The 23,352-nt window shown below is 37.4% G+C and overlaps 1 protein-coding gene across 1 annotated transcript in view; it reads right to left on the reverse strand.

Moving 5' to 3' along the window:
- The window catches only part of NEK5 (NIMA related kinase 5), a 72,358-nt gene extending 52,082 nt beyond the window's left edge, over nucleotides 1–20,276 (reverse strand). Inside the window, 7 exon segments of the mRNA XM_081045390.1 lie at nucleotides 2,619–2,705; nucleotides 3,763–3,833; nucleotides 3,925–4,008; nucleotides 5,634–5,731; nucleotides 9,182–9,278; nucleotides 18,730–18,868; nucleotides 20,214–20,276. Coding sequence (XP_080901516.1) covers nucleotides 2,619–2,705; nucleotides 3,763–3,833; nucleotides 3,925–4,008; nucleotides 5,634–5,731; nucleotides 9,182–9,278; nucleotides 18,730–18,846 — 554 coding nt within the window. The 5' untranslated portion in view covers nucleotides 18,847–18,868; nucleotides 20,214–20,276.
- Nucleotides 20,277–23,352: the final 3,076 nt, after the last annotated feature.

Genomic DNA, 23,352 nt, shown 5'->3' on the forward strand with positions numbered 1-23,352 from the left:
TACATGCCAAAAAATATTCATAGTTCTTAATAAAAGCCTTATCCTTACAGTGCCTTATATTTGTGTATCTTTACAATTTTATATAGGTTGACTAGTGTTTAGAAATTTTTAAGATACATTACAATAGGCTGACTTGTTTTTAGAAATTTTTAAGATACATTATCAATTCTTATTCTTACTAATATAAGACGTCAAATAAAAACAATTTGCAGTTTGTCAGAATCCAAGAGGAGAAAAGGTATACAAATTGACTACAATCTGATGGCTCAATATTTACTTCACCATCATGTGCTCAAAGAAAATGGAATTTTGAGCAATGTGGAGAGAGGAGGCAGGACTCAAATATGGATTTATTTTTATTCAAAAGGTAAATTTTGGTTGATTTACAAAGGTTGATTTACATTCCCCTCAAGGCTATTGACAGACCCAAAGTTTTATTAAGTGATGAAAATAATACTGCAACTCAATAAATTTGAAAAACGTGCTTACAATGTATGACTAGAGACTTGCTCTTTAGGACTTGGGATTTATATGTGATTGGTTTAATAAGGAGATAACTTATAAAACAAAAAGCATAATTACATCTAAGAGACCAAGGAAAATATAATGAGAAGTCAAGAAAGCGAGAAGATAGTCAAAGAGTCAAAACAAGAGGGATTCAGTAAGGTGTGGTAAATGGCTCCAACTATTTAGCAACACTTCCTTTGAGAGTGTGTGCAGGAGAAGCAGAGAGCGATATACTACAGGTTTGAGTACAATAGAGGGTGGTTACAGAATAGGTAGGAAACAACTTCTAACTGGTTTCTAGAATTTTTCTAGAGTTTCTAGAAACTCACTGCTCACTTCCCCCCACCACACAGAATTTTCTCTTTACCTAATCTTTCCTAGGCCCAAACTCCTCCTCTGTCCCAGGGCGCCCTCTGCAGCCAGTGCAGTGACCTCATGTGTCTACAGAGCTCTCCAGGATAAGAAGCCACCTGGGACAGGGTGGCACCTCCCGTATGCCTTGTACCTCCCTTTGTGGTGAAAACTATGATGATCCTGGGAATGATTTCCTGGTCTAAAGGGGGCAGCTGATTATTGCTGGAAGCTTCTAATTATCAGAATCACCACATCAGTATATTTGAATGTTGTCCCAAACTCTTAAAAAACGGTGTAAAGAAATAGAACAGTGTTGCTTCACCTAGGGCTCTCAGCTGGCAGCAGCACAAAACTCTGCTCTGGACAGCATGCCCTGCCACCCAGCCCTACACGAGCTGCATTCCTGCTCTACTTGAGGCCAAATGCCTTCTTTGTGCCAGAGTATAGCTCCAAAACACTACCTGTTTGTTCTTTTATTATGCGAAGAAATGTTTATTATTCTTTTTGTCTCTACCAGCTGGGTTTTGCTTTCCATTTATGCTTCAAAGTTAAACAGTCAAATATCCCTTGGATGTTTTCCTAAACAAATGGACAATTAACTCGCAAAAGGAGTTCAGTCTTCTTGATAGGCCAACTGGTTCAACCGGCAGCCAGCTTTGACAAGTGAAATATTTTTCCTTCCCCTTTACATGGAAGTAAAAACGACCTCATCTTCATCTTTTATCACTGTGTATATTAATATTACTCCTCAGAACGAGGCTCTCGTATCACATACATAAAAACTAGCTGAGTTTTAAAACTGGAAGATACCTGAATGATTACCTAGCCAACACTCTTGTTGTTATAGGTAGGGAAACAGGCCCACAGAGGTCCACTGATTTGGTCAAGCGGACGACAGAGACAGGTGTGGGAGGAAGAAACTTTCCTCTACCCTCGAGGTTCTTTCAGTTGGTCTAATAAATATACATGAAACAGATTAATAAGAGAAAATAACCAAATTTAATTATATATGTACATATGGGAACCCTGCGTACATGAGAGTCAGAGACCCCACATACATGAGAAGTTAGGGATAAAAGGGAAAATGAGGTATGTATGGCATTCGAAGCTAAGGATGAGGCAAGGTATCTTGGGGCTTCAGAGGAGAGGGAGGTCATTGCAGGACCGAAGAAGAGCAGATATTCAGTAACTAAAGTTTGCCCTGTTATACATAAGTCAAAAGGCTATCTCTGATCATCTCTTATTATTGGCAAGTCCCCTAATTTAAATTCTTCTAGGTAATCAAAGAAGAGCAAAAGTTTCTCTTGAGCCTGCTGGATCTTGGTTGCCTTTATCTCAAAATAATCCACATACCAGAGGCACGTCTTGGAGTCACTCATTCTGAATCTCTATGCAAGACTAGGATTCCAAGCTCCTAATCCAGTGCTCTGTCACCAGACCACACTGCCTTTTATCTGGCCCACCTACAATACTTTACTGCAATGACCTAAATAGTGCTTAGAAGATATAAAAATCAAATACAAAGATGGACATCAAAATGACTGAAAATTTCAATGTTATACCATCACTTGTATCTTTAAATAAAGAAAATTTGCTTTATTCTAAATAAGTGCAAAAGCTTCTGGGAACATAAGGTGTCCAGAAACAGTCACTGGGATCCCCATTTCACACTTGAAGAAAATGAAATTACAGTAGTTCCATAAGAAAGAGAGACTCCATCAGATTTTACTGAGATTTTCAAAGCGATAGCAACTCACGTTTTGTTGTTGTAGGGCTTATTCTGACAGATCTCTGGAGACAGGTAGTAAGGTGTTCCAACACAAGTTCGAGCAAGTTCCATGGAACTAATAAATTATATTGAATAACAAAATAATGGTTTATTATTGGAGTAAGAAAAATCTTAAGACATGGGCACGCAAGAGAAAAGTATAAAACTGGAGAACAAAATCTGATGTAAGCACATATTAAAATAAAGAACATATTGTCCTTTGATAAGAGTGACAAAAATAGTTGATATTTAAACTTATAATTTACCTCCCCAAAATCTACACATTAAAAAAATTTTATGGCCTAAAGACTCCACAAAGAGGGACAACTGTCATAGTACAAAAATCTCTCAGATGGAGAGAGTCCGCTATTTCCAATTATCAAAGTAATGTAACCTCTTGATTTAAAATTTTGAAAATACAAAAGTGAATAAAGAAGAAAAAAATGATCCATAATCTTACCACCCAAAAACAATTGTTAAAATTGTGATAACTTTCCTTCCTATCTTTTTTCCATGCATATCTTTTCACAGTACTTTGACCACAATGTATTTAAAATTCAGAATTTAATTTTTTACCTAATATAACAAAATCTTTTCATATCATCAAGAAGTCTTCAAAATCATGATTGTTAGTGGCTACATAATATTCAAGTACTGGCTATGCCAAGTTCTATTACATTTAACCATTTCCCAATTATTAGGCATTTAAATTATTCCAAATTTCAAATTATTCCCTTAGAACAAATTCCCCAAAAGAGAACATTTAAAAATCTTTTGATATGACTGCCAAATTGTCTTGCAAACCAGTTACACCAATATATTCCCCCCAGCATGTGTGAATTTGCATGGGTCACTAAATTCTCACTAGTTTTATGCATATTAAAGTTACATCTCATTTGGTAAGTTTAGCTCACAGTACAAAACAATGTCACCAACATTCTATTATGCCAAGATTTATCTTGGGAATTTTAATTTCAGATAAAGTACCATCTGAATGATTTAATGATTTATATAAACAGTTATTTTGAATTATTTGGAAACCAAGCTTTAATATCTACTTAATTTATAATACCTAAAAGTATATGTTTTGGCTGTTATGAATAGAAAAAAATAAGACTTTGAAAAGTACTTACTTGTTCAGGACTTTTGCTATACCAAAGTCCCCAAGCTTTGCAACCATTCCATTCTTGCTAAGAAAAATATTCTATAAATGGAGAGAATGCTATGTCGTTTGAGAAATTTCAAGAAAACAAAAGATCACTTCTGTCTTGGTCTTCCCTCTGATCCGCTGTTACCTGTGTTTTTATGTCCCTGTGTAAGATCTTCCTGTCGTGAATATGTTTTAGTCCTAGAGAAATCTGCACAAACCAACTCAGAACCTATAGAGGGAACATAAAACAAAATTAGTGAGTAGTCTGATGGTCATTGTGTGTCTTCATAATATGCAAAAAAGAAATAATATATTTATTATGTGTTTATATGAATGAAGCTAATTGATATACCATCTTATTATTTTCTTTTTACAGCTAGAAAAATGGAGGTGCAAAAATCAATCCAAATGTGTTGGTATTCAAGGGAACTCCACATACACAAAAGATAAATGGAAGCAAGAGAGAGAGGGAGACAGTCCATGATTTTCTTTTTTCTTAACACTAGGATGCTAACTGTATCAGGATGGTAAACAAGTAGCCCTATTTCTTGATGACTGTGGTGCCACTGGTTTTTCCTTTTCAGTGGAGGGACGATGCCAAGGGCAGAGAGAGAAAAAGGAAGAAATGGATGATATGTAACAGTTATTAAAAATTTTAATGAAATACCGCATATATGATTATAATATGAAAACAAAAATGTTACTTTTAAACTTTTTAAAGCTTAACTTTCTTAGTCATGATTTTATTTTTCTTAGCTGGTCATGAGCCTCTTTAGTAAAATGTGTTCTGTGCCTACAGAGATTTACTGAAACTATTCTAAAAGTTTATTCACTCTGTCCTCCAAATTACACAGAAAGGAAAACCATAGGGGGAAAAAAGCCATATGCCAGATACTATGATTCAGTTGTAATTTTAGTTCTCTCCCAACAGAGGGAAATGTAATTCAAAATTTTGTAGAAAAAGTATTTTTATTAAATGTTGCAAAATAATATTAATACCTAGATAGGAAGGAGGTTTCTACAAATATGGAATTTAATTATAATGTAAATGAGCATAGGAAAAATGCTTGATTAAATTTACAGAGGCTAGAGATATAGATTCTTTAATCATTCATACATTCAAAATATTCCATTTTAACATTAAAAAGAAGTTACGTGGGTATGATCCTCTTAAATGCTAAAATACAACAAAGAAATGAATGACCTACAGAAAGATGGCGGACCACTCCTTTCCCATCAATCACACAGGATCTGATTCGGATTCCTCTCCATACACATACCTGTCTCCTTCATGAGTACAACTCCCAAGAGGTTTCCAAAGGAAGCCCAGAGTATAAAAGAAAAATGTGTTTGTGCAAAGAGAAAATGGGAATTGAGGCCATTATTCTTTACCTTTTTGCTTCTCTCTCTTAATAACCAATGAAACTAAATAGCCATTGCTAAGAAGAGCTTCTATCTTTCTTAGCAAAGTGGAACGGCTATTTTAAAACAGAGTACCAAATGGTAAAAGGAGGAAGAGTGAAACTATAAATATGTCACATTTAAAATGGCTAAGGACCATCCACATTCAGATTTTTTTTTTAGCCCTGAAGATTTATATCGGGGTATCCTACATGAGATTGTCCAAAAATAAGATACTGTCTTTTCTCAAGCAAACTTCACTCAGAAAGATTCAATTTAAGTTCAACTGCAAACATGCTTTGGACTAAATCTATCAGGAATATTGATCTACTATTTCATGGTTTGAATTTCTCTACCAGAAACCATACTTCATCTAAACACAGTCTACTGCTTATAGCCTTATATATTTAATGCCCCCATGTAAATCAAAAGGCAAATTAGAAGTGTTTTTACCTGATCTTCACTAAATAACACTCCCCGTTGTCTATTGATTCTTTTCATGAGATCCCCTCCATCACAATACTCCATCACAATGAACAGCCTGTTGTTCTCTGTAAGAAAAGGCATCATTTGGTTCTGGTAGGGTTTCAGATATTTACTAATCATTTGCCTTTCAAGTTCTAGAAAATGGAGAATATAACATCAAAATTTGGTATATCTATACCTATTCCTGGCTGTAGAATCAAGTCAGACTGGACTGTGTTCTAATCTCACTTCACCATTTACATTCCTTAGGTCTGTGACTCTAAGGAATGTTAACTTTCTCTGTGCCTCATTATCTCATCTGTAAAATGGATATAATAATAAACTCTTCTTAGAATTGTTGTAATGATTAAATCAGTTAAATCCATGTCATGCTTAGAATTATGCCTGCACATGATAGTTCAATACATGTTAGTTATTATTAATATATTCCTGCAAGAGATTAGAAGTCTGCTGTAAAATGGCAGCTGTCTTCCCAACACTCCAGGAAGAATAAATAGACCTTTCTCGAATTTGAGTATAAACTTTTATTTATATGGCACTTATTCAACCATGTTATTGAGTACAACAGACACTCTTTTAACTGACCTCTGCCTTACCTACTCACTACATTAATGGGCACGCTCCACCAGGGTTGCCCACTAAAGGTTACCCCTGGTGGTTATTAGACTCTCTACTAGGCTCACTTACCTCTGTTCCCACTGATTCTTACCAAGATCATTGTGCTTGTTCTCAAGTCTGTTTATACCAATTATACTTGTGATTATTACATAACTGATGAAACATGAATAGTAAAGAAAGATGTGATTATTTCTACAAAAACTACATTGAATGCTTTGGACGACTCTAAAAGTGAAGAGCTAAAAAAATTCATTGACTTAAATGTTGGATGGGGCAAGTGGAAAATAACTGGGAATGCTTTAAAAGGATTGAGCACACAAAATGTCTGTAAATTCTTACTCAACTCTAAAGAAATTGGAAATCATAAATGAGGAGGCTGGCCTATGCAAATAAGAATATTCAGTACTCTAATCAGCGGACTCATAATGTATTCTTGCCTCCTATCTTTGCAGTGGCTGTTCCTCTTGCCTAGAAAGCTCTTCTCCAGACATTAGCATGACTCTTCAAGTCTTTGTTCAAATGTCACCTTCACAATAAGGCCCATCCTGACCACCCTATTTAAAACTGTTCTCTCCACTCCTGACTCACCCTATTTTATTTTCCCACAGCACTTATCACCTTCTAACAGAGTGTCTGGATTATATTTACTATGTTTACATTTATTGTCTGTCTTTCCCCACCTTCCCGCCTAAAAACATAAACTCCACTGTTGTAACAGCAGGTTCTTAGATGGCCCTAGTGCACACACATTGTGTAACTGCTCCTTGAGTGAAGGCAGAACCTATAAAAATAATGGGCTATCACTGCCAGGATTATGTTATGTTAGCAAAGGGAATTTTGCTGATATAATAAAAGTTACTAATCAGCTGATTTTGAGTTAAGAGAGAAGATTATCGAGGTGGACCTGACTTAATCACCAGAGCCAGTTAAAATTGGGGCTAGAGGTCAGAGACAGAGGAAGTAAGAGATTCCAAGCAGGACAGAGCCTCTTAAAGGGCCACATGCCAGGGGAGAGAAGTTGGCCTCTAGAAGCAGAGAACCACCCCCGACTTAAAAGCCAGCAAGAAAGCGGACACCTCAGTCCTACAATTGCAAGTAAATGAATTCTGCCAACAACATGAATAACCGTGGAAGAGAACTACTATGAGCCCCAGCTGACATCCTGACTTCAATTGTGAGACCCTGAGCAGAGAATCCAGCTAAGCCAAGCCTAGCCTTCTGACATATGTAGAGAAATCGGGAGATAAGCGGGTGTTGGTTAAGCCATTAACAATGCAGTCATTGTTATACAGTGACAGAAAACAACAGTGCAGGGATTTTTGCCTATTTTGTTCACTGAGGTATATTCCCAAGACCTAGAATATACCTGGCATATAATAGGTACTTGATAAACACTTACTGAAGAAATTTAAGTGGAATTAATTTGGCCTCAGGAAAATCTCACCACATTCTCATTTTCATATGCTGCTTCAAACCTGTAAATCTTCATACTCTCTATAGACAAACATTTAATGAACTAGAGCCGGGGTTCTGTTCAGAAATATGAGAGCTGTCTGAGGGTAAGCAATGGCTTTATCTCCAATCCCCAGTAGTCAGGTGCTGCAAGGACTCTGAGGCTTTCAGATAAGCTTGGTGTTTTAAGCCCCAACAATCTTCCAGGCAAATGAAAAGGCAACATAATAGCTCTAGTTTTTCTAAACACAGGGGTGCTCTACTTTAAAAAAAGAAAAAAGCTGTCCTAAGAAAATTTAAGCTTACAATACAAACAAATTCAAAGGAGGTTATTTACACTGTAAAAATGACCTCTAATTTTATAACGGTACCTAGGGTAAGCTGTCCTCAAATATCCATTTTGCATGGTATAAAGTTACACTCCAGTCTATTAAAGTGGTCCAATCCATGCACTCATTCAGCAAATACTGTATTGAGCACCTACTATGTGCTAGATACTGCAAATCATGTGGTGAGCAAAATAATCCATTAAATTTACTATTTAAAAGGGAGACAAACATTAAACCAATTCATAATTGTCCATATAAATAGACATATGCACACAAGTACAAAGAACTGAGCAAGATCAGTAAAGGGGGCTATAATTTGAACTGTGATGTCAGAAAAGGCCTGAGGCTGAGGAGGAAGTAGCTAGACAGAGGGAGTCACAACAACAGCCCAAAGGATGAGGTAAAGAAAGGTCGTTGTATGGCATTGTTATTAGAAATCAATGATCAGGAATGTAGACACTTTAATTCGTGGCTGCCCCTTGAACTTTTTGAGACTCTCATGCTCACGTGTGCTGCTCGGCTTCCAGGAAAACCTCAGAAGTCCCCAAATTCTTTTAAGTACCCAGTAGCTAAAGAGGGCTGCACACAGAGAATTGTCTTGAATGCAGTGGTTTTCATTTGTTAAGAAACACAGTGCCCTGCACAGTGTGAAAGCTCAAATAACAGTGTTTATTTACTGATTTTTAGCCCCTGGTGGTGCTTAAAGATAGCTAGGTAATACTCCTGCTCCATGAACTACTTACCACCTATGAATGAGCGCCACAGTGCCGAGCGCTGGGATGGGGAATGCCCCATGGTGAACTGTGGACCTATACAGCCCTGTCACAGCCTATAAACACCTGACAGACTAGATATGTGTATATTGTCTGCCTCTTCCCGCTAGAATGCAACCTCCATGAAGACAGGAATTTTCGCCCGTTTTGTTCACTGCTCTATTCCTGGCACCTAGAACAATGCCTGGCGTGTAGTAGGCATTTGAGAAATATTTGTTAAGTGAATGGATGGTTCCTGACCAATATTCTTTTCATGTTTGTTTGTTTGGTTGATTTTGTCATTTATAGAAGTCTACATGCCTATACTTTATTAAAATAATTTAAGAATGGTAGAAAGTCAAACCTTGAAATGAACTGAAGAAGGTTACAATGTTAGGATGTTTCATCTTTGCCAGAAGAATGACTTCTTTCTTTGAAGCTTCTTTTTCTTGGATGGGCATCTAAATTATATTAAGAGACAGAACAGTCTGTAAAGATAACTTGCTTTAAGAACATGCTTTTTGCTCACTTCCATCTAAAATTCTCCAGAATTTCACTGGCTGTTAATGGCACTTCTTAAACCAATCTCTCAACATCAGGAAACGACATTTCTAGAATTAGCAAAGTGCCTCATATATCTGATCAACAGTTTGTCAATGACAATCGTAAACAAAAAATAAGTATTTCTGGTGAAGTTTTGCTGTATTAAAAGTTCAGTTGGTCCCAGACAAGAAAAAGCTGAAGGAGTTCATCACCACCAAACCATATGACAAGGAATGTTAAAGTGACTTCTTTAAGAAGAAGAAAATAAATTAAAAATATGAATAAGAAAATATCATAAAGAAAAAAATTCTCACTGACAAAGGCAAACATAATAAAAGCAGTGGATCAACCGACACTAAAGCTAGTACAAAGGTTCAAAGGCAAATGTAGGAAATCATTTACAACAGAAAACTAAAGGATATACACAAACATACAAATGCACAAAGGAAGTAAAAAAATAATGACAAAAACATAAACATGGAGGGGTTGAGTAAAAATGGCAGCGATTCTAGAATGTGTTCAAACTTAAGCGACTATCAACTTAAAATACACTGTTACAAACTTAGCTTTATATATATGAAGCACACGGTAACCACAAACCAAAAATTTACAAGAGATATACAAGAAATACATAAAAAGGAAACCAAACACAATACTACAGAAAGTTATCAACATACAAGAGAACAAGAGAATAAGGAACAGAGAACTACAAAATCAATCAGAAAACAATAAAATGGCAATACCTATACATCTATCAATTACTTTACATGTAAATGGGTTAAATGGTCCAATCAAAAAATGAATGGAGGAGGCCAGCCCAGTGGCTCAGGCAATTGGAGCTCCGCTCCTAACGCCAAAGGCTGCAGGTTCGATTCCCACATGGGCCAGTGGGCTCTCAACCACAAGGTTGCCGGTTCAACTCCTGCAAGGGATAGTGGGCTGTGCTCCCTGCAATTAACAGCGGCAACTGGACCTGGAGCTGAACTGCGCCCTCCACAACTACGATTGAAAGGACAACTACGATTGAAAGGACAACTCGACTTGGAAAAAATTCTAGAAATACACACTATTCCCCAATAAAGTCCTGTTCCTCTTCCCCAACAAAATCTTTAAAAAAAAACAAAAAAAAACCACAAAGAAAACGAATGAATAAAGAAGTGGTACATATGAGAGATGCCAAAAAAATGTATTCACATGACTTGTATTCATCTTTTGTTATCGGTATATTTAAGTATTACAATTTTAATAGTTTTTTTCCTTGCTTAAAATGTGTATACATTTTTGGGGCACCCTCTGTATATGCAATAGAATATTACTCAGCCATAAAAAAGAATGAAATCTCACCATTTGCAACAATATGGATGGACCTAGAGGGTATTATGCTAAGTGCAATAAGTCAGACAGAGAAAGACAAATACCATATGATCTCACTTATACGTGGAATCTAAAAAGAAAAATAAACGAACAAAACAGAAACAAACTCATAGATACAGAGAACAAACTCATGGTTGCCAGATGGGAAGAGGGTTGGGGGGCTGGGTGAAAAAGGTAAAGGGATAAGTAGAAATTGGCAGCTACAAAATAGTCGCAGGGATGTAAAGTACAGCATAGGGAATATAGTCAATAATATGGTAATAACTATATATGGTGTCAGGTGGGAGCAAGACTTAGCAAGGGGATCACTTTGTAAGTTATAGAAATGTCTAACCACTACGCTGTATACCTGAAACTAATATAATATTGAATATCACCTGTAATTGAAAAAAAAATTAAGTTCAGTTGGGCTGATGATACTGTATTAATTATTTAGGCATCTAGAGGAAAGTTATTTTATATTTATCTTTCTGCAGCAAAGGAATTCTTTATAAACATGCAATGGCCCAGCAGGAATCACTGCTGAGAAGAAATAAAATCTGAAATATGAAAATGTGTCACATGTCACATAAATCAGACCAGTAAAGTTCTGTATTAAGATTACAGCATTTTTCATTTTCAAATAAAAATTCTCTTATGACTTCAAGTACGAGGTGTGACAATTAAGTTCGTGAACTTGTTGCAACGCTGTTGCTAACTTTTTTTGATATCAGAGGGATTATTCATCATGAATTTGTACCAACTGGACAGTTAACCAAGTTTAGTATTTGGAAGTGCTGAAAAGGCTGCGTGAAAAAGTTGAACGACCTGAACTTTTCACCAACAATTCTTGGGTCTTGCATCACGACAATGCACCAGCTCACACGGCACTGTCTGTGAGGGAGGTTTTAGCCAGTAAACAAATAACTGTATTGGAACACCCCCCCCTACTCACCTGATCTGGCCCCCAGTGACTTCTTTCTTTACCTGAAGAGAAAGGAAATATTGAAAGGAAGACATTTGGATGACATTCAGGACATCAGGGGTAATACGAGTTCAGTTCTGACGGCCATTCCAGAAAAAGAGTTTCAAAATTGCTTTGAAGGGTGGACTAGGTGCTGGTGTTGGTGCATAGTTTCCCAAGGGGAGTACTTCGAAGGTGACGGTAGTGATATTCAGCAATGAGGTATGTAGCACATTTTCCTAGGATGAGTTCGTGAACTTAATTGTCTGACCTCGTATATTTGCTGTATTTACTTATTATTCTATTTATCATCTATGGACAGTACTTTTTTCAAATGTGTTGGTGTCAACGGCAGTGGCCACACTTCATTTCTACCTTTCCTCCCTCATTCTTGGCACTTTACCAACTTACATTTCCACCCTGACTTCCAGCCCAGTTGCCCCACCTTTCTGGCCTCCATGGGTCACCTGTTCCTTTCCACGGCTCCTTCTGTAATGTTCTTCTTTACCACTGGCCCACACATAATGTTTGAGTCCCCAAATTTCTCACCCTCACTTAGAAATAAGACTTTTTTAAAAAAATTAACGTTCTCGATTCCAGCAATGTGGCTTCCTAGCTATGCACCCAGTAAGTTATTTAACCCTTCTAAGCTTCAATATCTTCCCCCCAAATTTAAATTGTATAGACAATACACGAATTTCAAAACAAAAATTACTGGATTACTCCTACCCAACTGATAGATTTTGCTCCTTAAAAAAATTTTAACTACTATTTTTCATATAAACATTATAAACAAAATTAAAAGCAAACATAAGTTAGGTAAAAAAAAATACTGGCAGTATATTTTACAAAGATTTTGTATTTGTAATATATAAAGAATTCTGGCAATTAATAAGAATCAAAAATTAATTCTGACAAACAACAATAGAAATATGGCAAAGTACATGAATAGAAAACTCGCAAAAAATAAAAAATAAAAATGGCTGGTAAACGAAAAAAATTCAACCTCATTCAGTAATTAAAGAATAAAAACTAAAACAAAATTTGATGCAACATCTCATGTGTGAAATTGGAAAACACAAAAAGAATTTTAATACCCATTATAAGCCAGAAAGCAGCAAAATGGACACTCATATACTTCAGGTGTATGTCTGTAAACTGTAAAGTCTTTCTGGAAAGGCAATCTTACAGTATTAATAAGAAACTTTAAAATGCTCCTATTTTTGACTTATTAATTCTTCTGGAAATTTATCCAAAGAAACTAATCAGGAATGTGCCCAAGGATTCTCATATAAAAGTCATAACTAAAGTGTCTTACCAATTTTTTAAGAACTCTAAAAATACATGCTGTGATTTCAAAAAATATTTTAAGCCAGATAGAAGTGAATAAGGTAAAATGGAAACTTTCCCTTTTTTTCCCCACCCATTCCATGCAGTCCTATTTTTTAGGGGTAACTGCTACTAATTGTTAAACCATTTTTATTTAATGCATTTATAGGTAAATATATACATACACATATACTTATATAGTATGTTATGTATGTTATTTAACAAAAACGAATCATACTCTACATATATAGTGTTATTTAATCATAGCAAAAAAATCAAACATACTTATCTGAAGTAGAAAAAGAGTTATATAAATTATGGTATTTTTAACCTGATGTTACACTATGCAGTCATTAAAAAATCAAGGGAGGCAATGTGTTACAGTAGAAAGAGCGGAGGAAGAATAAAGACATGCTGGTTTCTGTGCCTTCTTGAGTAAATTACTTACCCTATTTGAGCTCAGCAATGTCACTTATACAATGAGAGTAACGAGGGCTACCTTTTAGGACTGTTAGAAGGATAAAAGAAGTTGATATATGTAAAACACGTAGGATGGCATGACATATAACAGGCACCTAGTAAGTGGTAAAATTGTCATTATTACTATTGTGAACATTTCATTATATGAAAACTTTGAATGACAAGAGAAATATTGCAAAGTGTAAAAAGCTGCTATAAAAGAGTATATCCGGGCCAGCCCGGTGGCTCAGGCGGTTGGAGTTCGGTACTCCTAACGCTGAAGGCTGCCGGTTCAATTCCCACATGGGCCGGTGGCTTCTCAACCACAAGGTTGACGGTTCGATTCCTCCACTCCCACAAGGGATAGTGAGCTGCGACCCCTGCAACTAAGATTGAACACAGCACCTTCAGCTGAGCTGCCACTGAGCTCCTGGATGGCTCTCTGTTGGTTGGATCGCGTCCTCTCAACCACAAGGTTGCCAGATCGACTCCCACAAGAGATGGTGGGCTACACCCCCTGCAACTAGCAACGGCAACTGGACCTAGAGCCGAGTTGCGCCCTCCACAACTAAGACTGAAAGGACAACAACTTGATTTGAAAAATGCCCTGGAAGTACACACTGTTCCCCAGTAAAATAAAATCTTTAAAAAAAAAAAAAAAAGAGGATATCCACCATGACACTAATCATTCTAGTAACTTACAAAGTACATTTATGCATTAAAAATAGCCTGGAGAGAAATTCACCATGTTAATAGGGATGAAGAGAGAGGTTATAAGTGATTTTTATTGTCCTCTAAATGGTCTTATTTTCCTCTTTGGTTCTTTTCAAAATTTCTACCATGAAAATTTTTATTTTTATAATCTCAAGAAAACATATAACACTTTTTTGAGTCAGGAAATAAAAGGGTATGCTTGATAATGGTAGCATGATGACATTTTCTATTAGCTTTTTGGTACCTGTAACAAAATAAGGAATTTAAGTTCTGGGGTCTACAGTTTGCTGAGCAGAGAGGTGTTGAAGAGATGAAAAGAAATGTAAATTTCTCAAGATAAAAAGTAATGAAAAAACTACATTAGAGTAGAAAGGAAGAAAGAATAAATGTTGATACTGTGACACAGGTGTTGCTAGACAAATTTGATAACATAAACATAGAAAAGTGAGAATACCGAGGCCTAATATAACATTCTACTTACTTCTGGCATGCAGGCAAAGGTGGTTCATGAGTAAAAAAGATGAAAAAAAAAATCAGTGCTGTACTAGAAAAATACAGTCAGTTTTTTATTATCTCCACTAAAGAATGGGAGAGATACTATGAAATGCATTCATATATAGTTTTACAGAGGATTTGTTAGATAAGACAAAGGTCTCAAGGTCTGGGCAGTTCTTACTAAATACTATTTTTGTCAAATGTTAAAATGTAGCACAGTATTTTGCAGATGCAGCTATAACCTGATGAGCTTGACCAAAACTATACTCTAGCCAACTGCCAAGAAGAAATCACTATTTGGTAATTAACAAAAAAAAAAAAAAAAAAAAAAAAAAAAGCAACAACTAAGCCTCCTCTTCAGGAGACAGAGCTTTCGATGTGAAATTTCCTTTCCTTTACTTGCTTCCAGTAAATAAAACCGCCTAAATGAGACAACCATGTCTCAGTGAATAGAACACCCCAAGAAGCAAACCCCTTAGGTTCAGTAACAGATTCACCTCCCAAATAGCTTTTCTTTACTTAGAATTAAAATGGTTTTATATTATACTTTCTAAGTGTGCACCAGCTTAACAATAGAGCTAGAGGTCCTGAAAGTATCTATTCATTGAATCATTTATCCAGTAAGAATTTATTGAACACCTGCTGATGCAAAGCATTATTAGGTGCTGTGTGGAGTATCAAGATGAATGACACATGGATTCTGCCTGCATAGAACACACAATTTAAGAAAGGGGAGAAGGCACAAAACAAACAGCTAGAGTACATCAAAGTAGAAAGCAAGCAGTACCATTAACAGCAGTACCAATATGCATAAAAGCTACAGAGTTCATAGAGAAAGTGAGATTAGTACTTAGCGCTGGAAGGCCCTGGAAGCTATCTGGAGTCAGCCTTGAACAGGTGGGATTTTGATGGTTGAAGATGGGCAGGCAAAGACGTCTTGGAAGTAACAGCCCCATGGAAGAGCTCAGAAGCTAGAGCACAAAGGATTTGTATGTGAAAAAACAGAAGGGTACATGAAGGGGAGGATGGAAATGGTATTTGGGAATAAATCAGAGAGGGTGTCAAAACTAATCTGAAGAGCAAAACAATATTAAAAGTACAAGGCAAAAACTACTAACAATTCCACATTACACCTAGATAATAACAAGTACATCTTTTTTTCTTGTATGTATATGAATATATCTGTGGATATGCACATACTTATATATATAATGTATATATTTTTACAAAAATTGCATCATTCTACACATACTATTTTCTAAATAGGAAAAGCTGTGGTATTTTCCATGTCAGTACTTCACCTACAACGTGATTTCTAAGAGCCACTTAGATTTTCATAGATTACTTAACCAATCCCCTACTTTTGAACATTTAAGTGTTCCTGCCTGTACAAGTACATCTCTGGGTATTTCTTTGGAATAAACTGTCAAAAGCAGAACTACTGGATCCTAAGATGTGTGCTCTTTTCCTTTTATTTTCCAAAATGAAGATAGCTTTTTCTGCTTATACAAATAATACAATTCATAATTTTAAAAACATAATACATGCTCCATATTAAAATTTTTGACAATGAAGAATGACAGAGGTGAAATCCCACCACCCAGCAATAATCACTGTTAATGTTATGTGTGTGTGTATAACATTAATCGTATATAAACACACATAGCTTTTTGTGGCCTGATTTTTTTCATTTTTACAACATATTGTGGACCTTACTCCTCGTCAATAATAGACAGGGCATGGATCCATCCAAGGCTTTGATACAGTTTGATAAATTCCCTTCAGGGTGGCACCAATTTACTTCCATCAGTATAGAAAGAAAGTGCCTGCTTTCCCCGACTTTTATATTCTTTTTAATCCTCCCCAATTGTATAAGCACAAAGTGATATTTATTGATTTATTTAATTAGTATACTAATGAGTTTGAAATTTTTGTATGACTTCTTCAGTTACGGGTTTGGGTTTTTGTTTTTATTGATTTATAAAAAGCTAGCACCCTTTAGTTGATACTAGCAAAAAATATTTTTGACACTTTGTCAATGTTCTTTCAATTTATTGTGGGGTTTTTGTTGTTTTTTTTTTGTAGCTTTTTTTTTTATGTTACACAGAAGTTTTATATCTTTATGTAGTTACACTGAGCCATGGTTTCCTTTATGACTTCAGTCTCAGTGATGGTTTGGGGGCATAGCCGGAGCATTATCAAAATTGTGCTACATGAAAAGTAGAAGCCTTGAGAAAGCTACTGAAGTGATCCAAGTGACTCAGGGCATCAACAAAAGGGATAAAACAAAATCAAGGAAGTGAGTCAACAGTATTTAGCAAGAAATTGGATGTGGAGAGAGAAAAAAATTCCCAGAAGACTCTTAGTTTTTGAGCCTGGATATCAAAAAGACACTGACATCATTAACACAGTGCAGCACACAGCAGGTGAATTGGGTCTGCTTGGAAAGATGAGAAATTTCTGCTTTGTTTCAGGTACAACTGTGGTCCGTTCCAAGATGGCCCTCAATGATCCTTGCCCTGAATTCTTGATGCACATAATACTTGTAAATGTTTATTGTTTAAGCCACTAAATTTGGGGTAATATGTTACACAACAATAGATTACTAACAGAGATTACTTGAAGATATCAAGCAGGCAGTTAGGGTGCTGGAAGGTATCAGGGCTGGAGAGACAATTTTAAGAGTGATTTGCTTAAAGATTGAAGTGAGGTGATTTCACAATGTACAGAAAGAGATGAGAGCTAGGAAAGGACATGGAGAGGGTGAGGAGACAGAGGCCTGAGGAAGAGCCATCAGGTAAACAAGAGAGTGAGCAGAATAATGTGGAAGGAAGCTCTGATAGATCACTAGAATAAGAGGACATTAGTAGAAGTGTGCCCCGGATCCATGAAAAGGGACCTACAGTGATAAACAAAGCATTCTTTTAGAAACTAATTATCTATACTTTGAGCTTTAATATAATGTGTGTTAGTCCCTTTTATTTTGCAATTCTTAAAAATGTGATAAAATAAATATAAAATTTATAACATTTTAACCATTTTAAGTGTACAATTCAGTGGCATAAATACATTCACACTGTACAACTTGAACAATCCATTTTGCATAAAATTTTTTCTGCTACTCTCATTTATAAATCCTCGAGAAGGCAACCAACGAAACTTGCCTTAAAATTAATTCTAACACAAAATGGACACTATTGTTCCAATATATCCTGAGATGAACACATCGCTAGAGTGGGTGACATAAACACTGACCAAGGAGAATTCAGCAAAAACGATTCCTTTTTAATGAAATGAAATGTATTTAATTATTCTACAAAATCATTACACTAACAATAATAGATGGTTTTCCTCCATTCATTCGATAAATATTTTTGAGCACTGTTCTGCATCCTGAGGGAGATAGACAATAAACAAGTGAAGAATTAAGTTATGAAAGTAATTCCAGATCATTACAAATCCTAACAGAATAAACTAGTAAACATTCATTTCCCCAGTCACATTAGCCACATTTCAAGTGCTCCGTGGCTATATGTGACTAATCGCTACCTCTTAAACAACGAAAGGAAGAGAGAGAGAGAGAGAGAGAGAGAGAGAGAGAGAGAGAGAGAGAGAGAAAGAGAGAGAATAAACCATGTGGTGTGATAAGGAGTGCTTGAGGTTGAGGAGCTACCTGAGCTAGGATACTTGGGGAAGGCCCCCTCATGGAGCTAAGTAAGAGAAGTCCCTCACAGGAAGTGCACCACCTTAGGGCAAAACAGAGAAAAGAGTGGTAGAGGTGGGTGGTATTTCATAGGCCTTACAGGCCACCCTAAGGAGTGCAATAGAAGCCAGGATGATACGAATTCTTTTCTTTCCTTTTTATTCTATTTTCCTTTCTTTTTTAAAAAGGAAAGGACAATGTCCATTGGACAATGGATTTATGAGGTTGAATAAACAGTCAACTGTTCATACTTGTAAAAACAAAACAAAATGTGTTCCCTTTTCACACTGGATTAAAAGCCAGCTGAATATACCACTGAATAGGAACAGGAATGTGAACTGCTTCACTTTACCTTTGCAAAGTTGATCTCTTTTATAACACAGTGCTTGCTATCAGATTTCCCTTTGGCCAAGTATGCTTTCCCAAAGGCACCTTCCCCAATGACCTTAATCATATCATATTTATCCATGGTCTCCAATGCGTGGAGGTTCCTGAAATAAGAGCAATGAAAATTTATTGCACACTTTTCATAAACGTTAACAAAATCAGACAATTGATCCCTAAAAGGTAAAAGAACTCATTTCGCTAAAATTTTCCTTCCAGCCTCACCAAGACAAGTCAAATAACTCTCCTTGTGTCCACAGGTAACAACCCAAGTGAGAGAGCTTCTCGGTGGGCTCCGAGATCAGACTTGGGTTGTAACTCACTTTGGTACGCTATAGTTTTGTGATCTGGGGTAACTCACTTAACTGCGCAAAACCTCACTTGGAAATAACAATACCTTTTTTTTGCAAGTTGTTCTGAGAATTTAAGATATAATACCCCGGCATCACCACCTCTACAAAGCAGGAATGTCCGTAATGCTTCTGTAGTTTTACAGTTCAGTTTTGCTCAGTGGTGAGGTACCGCCCCCTAGGGGACATTATGAAAATTTATGGAGTTTTTTTTTTCTGTTCGCAGAGATGGAGAGACCCTGCGGCATTTAGAAGCGGTTGAGGCACCGGATACTAAGATTCCGTGATGCAAGGGACAGTCCTGCACAATAAAGGATTATCACGCAGCCCTACAACTTTAGGAAGTCTCCCACACATTCATGTCCGTGGAAAAATCTGTTTATAATTATCTGCGGCTAGAACCCAGTTCTATTTTACATCGAAATACAATTTTTGCAGTTTTAATTAACAGTGAATTTTCGAGAAATGCAACTACATGTAAATCAAAGCTTGACTGCACTTTGTTCTGTTTGGAACTTTATCAAGAACTGGTGACCGTTTTTGAAAAATCACGCCCCCACTGGCCATGCAGCTCCAGGTAGCTAAGACCTTCACGGTCAGGTGACTCCCTGCCCCGGCGCGGGCGCCCGCATACATCAGTACAGATGGAAATACAGACTTTATTACAAATTGTTTCCTTGCAATTTCCCTTTATACTACAGTTTGGGCATATATTTTTCTGTTTTAAATTGAGGAGCAGTTTATGTTTTTGAGTAATTTGTATCAGGGTAGGAAGTGGGGACGATTGAGTAGGATGGGGCTGGTACTCGAGTGTGGAAACTGAGTGACCGCGACCCTCCCGCACAGGTGACACCAGGTGGTGAAAGCCGCAGGTGTGGAGGGAAATTCTTCTCCCTGAGGAACCCTCTGGAAAGCGGCGGAGCTCGCACAGGAGCGCGAGAGCTGGGCGCGCAGCGCGTTGCCATGGAGACCGACACATCCAGGACCCGAGACCGCTCCTCTGCCCTCCGGGTCTCCCCGGAAGAGGGATCCCTTTCCTCGGGGCTCCCGGAGCCCTGGGAACAGCTCGGGGTAGGACAAAGGTGGCCCGCCAGCTGCATACCTGCTTCGCGCGCTCCGTGGGGTGAGAAAAGCGTCCTTAGTGGATCTGGGTTTCTGCGGTGGCCGCGCCGCCGTGCGGCTGGGGCGGAGCTACGCGGAGGAATGTGGGTGGGGCGCGGGGACGTGTCCCTGCTGTCCACCAGGAAGAGTCGGAGGCTGGGGAGTTTGGAGACCTACCGGTCGGAACTCCTTTCATAACCCTCAACAAGCACACCGCTGCGGTTCTTGTTTGCGGTGTACCAGATGCTTTGCACGTATTATCTCTATGCAACAACCCAGCCAGGTAGTAGACTCCGTTTTATGAATGAGCTAAATTGAGACAGGAAATTTCTTGTGCAAGGTCTCAAATACTGCCAAGAGATGAAGACTTGGAACGGAGTCCTACTTTTCTGGCCACAGCTGGTGGTGGCCTTCCATGTGGTCGTCTTACAAAGCTGGCTGCTGCCAATGGCCTGCAAACGTGCTCCCGTTCCCACCATTCCTCATTCCAGATTACACATCAAGCTGTCTAACATGTTTCATTACATGTGTAGTAGTTGAAAAGCATGTAATTTCCAGCAATTATAAATGCTGACAGACACAAGTAAAACACAGCCAATGGAATCTAAATACCATGGCAGTTTTAAACTCGTTTTTTTTAAAGTAAGCTCTTCCTTAAGAATCAAAGTTTCTATCATTACTCTCTCCTTCAACTCCTCTATATGTAATGTTTTTCATGCTTCAGTCTTATTGATAACTCTATCATATAAATGGAAATTAATTTCTATTTCCTGATCACAGGCTTTTATATTAGATTATTAAAATCACTAGTACACAACTGATCAAAATAAAATCACATTGATAAATACTAATTATAAAAAGTAAAATCGTATCAGAAATTCATTTAAAGATCTGAATGGGCTTTCCTCTTCCTCCCTCCTGATTAATTCAGTTAGTATCTATAGAGAAATGCTAACTTTTTGCTGGAACAGACAAGGTTCAACATTGATTCTCGTTTTTCTTGTTTTCTCTCTTTTTAAAATCTAAGTGCTGAGAAGCCTCATATCAGTAAATAGGAATTGGAAGTTTTGTTAAGTGTCCCTTAATTCTTGCCTAGTTGTATGTCAAGAATCATACAATCTATCACTAAAAATGGTTTCTAATCATCCATTAGCGTCTCTTGAAATTTTATTAAAAGCAAAACCCTGCAAACCATCTGACTTTTGAAAGCATTTGTCACCCAATCAAGACTCATTCGGTCTCTCAATAACTATACATAATTTCAAATTCCCTTTGGTGGTTTGGAAATATTTATACACTGGGGAACACTAAGATTTGAGATGACTAAGAGGCACAGAATACAGTATTTATGGAAGCTGAGTATCTGGAAATATCCTTAAAACTATCCCTGCCTACCATAACTCTTGAAAAGTCTTCAAGAATGGTGGGGGGAAAAGGAGTTAACCTATGTAACTTTGGGAAATGGTGTTTTGACTGGAAGTGTAAGGTTAAAGACAATAGGAACAATACATAAACTCTATTCTAGTAGGTAAACTTGTTTTTCCCAATGGTATGGGTTAATAATTTGGAAACTGCTTTACATGTGTTTTGATGTTGAACAACTAAATAAGCCAGGTTTCTTGCTTGCAGAGAAGCTACAGAAAATCAAAGGGTGAGGATGGGGAGCGGGTTAGAATGAACCCTATGATACTGGATTAAAGTCCAAGACATCAGTATGAACCCATTCTTAGCTTGATATACATACAGAGAGACACAGAAATGACTATAGATGTGAGTAAATACACAGAATAGTATACATACATATATTTTCCAGGTCTTCCTGCTGAGAAGCCCTCAAAACAGTGATACCCCGGTAGCAACAAACACACCCAGCACCCAAATCTTGGTTTCTAAACCAGTGAAAGGATCTAGGTATCTTTGAGAAATAGCAGATTCTGTGGCTGGGTTTGAGAAGGTACAAGATGACCCTGGACCATCTTCTAGCAGCGCCAGAAAGTAAGGAAGTGCTCAAAACACAAAAGGATGTGGACATATCAAAGGGACAAAGAGCCAACCTGAAACAACCCCCAATGGCCAAAGCTTGAACAATTTGAGCAGCAAAATAAATGACTTAGTATTGGATTATGCCCTTATTCAGGAGATGGAGCGTAATTCCTCTCCACGTGGGTATGCCTGGACTTAGTGACTTGCTTCGAGTGAACAGAGCATGGAAGTGGAAAATTAGTAACTACAGTGGAGAACTAGGCAGACCCTGCCTTAACCAAGTGATCAAGGTTAACAACAGAAGTAATAAGTCACATTGAGATCAGATTCTCCCTGATGATGTGATGGGAAGAACACTTCACTTCTGCGGTGTTCCTCCCCCAAACCCTTTAAGCTCTGTCTCATTATAAGGAAAACACCAGACAACCTCAAATTGAGGAACATCTACAAAATACCTAACCAGTACGTCTCAAAAATGTCAAGGTCCTGAAAAATAAGGAAAGACTGGGAGACTGTCAGAGACCAGAGGAACCTACGGATGACTAAGTGTTGAAGTATAAATAAATTATGTGGAGGTGAAAGTTATACCACAGTTTTTGTATGTTAAGATAAAAAAAATTGTTTAAATCTTTAAAAGATGTATGTATTCCCTATTTCAGCAGATCCTTACTAATGACCCCACTGTAGTTTCACAGCTGTTCTCCTATTCTTCACTTGAGCATTGTTCCCTTTACCAGGTCAGGCTTATGCGATTCCCACACTTGCCCCTGTTGGGTCCCTTGGGAAGAGCCTGTTCCTTCTTTAGTAAAATATTCTCGCCTCACTAAAGTATCATGGAATTAAATGACAGGAAACAGTACAATGTGTCATGGTGATCCATACATGTTGGGATCCTACCCCCTTCATTAGTTCCACAACATTGTAGTTGCTGATACTTTCCATATTGATTCCTCACCTTTGGCGCCATTCCTTTCTCACGTACAGGGCTGACGCCTTCTGACAAGATATGTAGCCCACCCCACTCTTCCTACGGTAGATCCTCTGACCAGGGCTCTTGTGTGTATCTTGTGAGGGGCTGTATTTAAGGACAGCTGGTAGTTGGTGAAGATCATTGAAGATCGTTGATCACTACCCGGTGATCAATGAAAAACTGCATA

This window comes from Rhinolophus hipposideros (genome assembly GCF_964194185.1).
Source record: "Rhinolophus hipposideros genome assembly, chromosome: 4".
NCBI lineage: Eukaryota > Metazoa > Chordata > Mammalia > Chiroptera > Rhinolophidae > Rhinolophus > Rhinolophus hipposideros.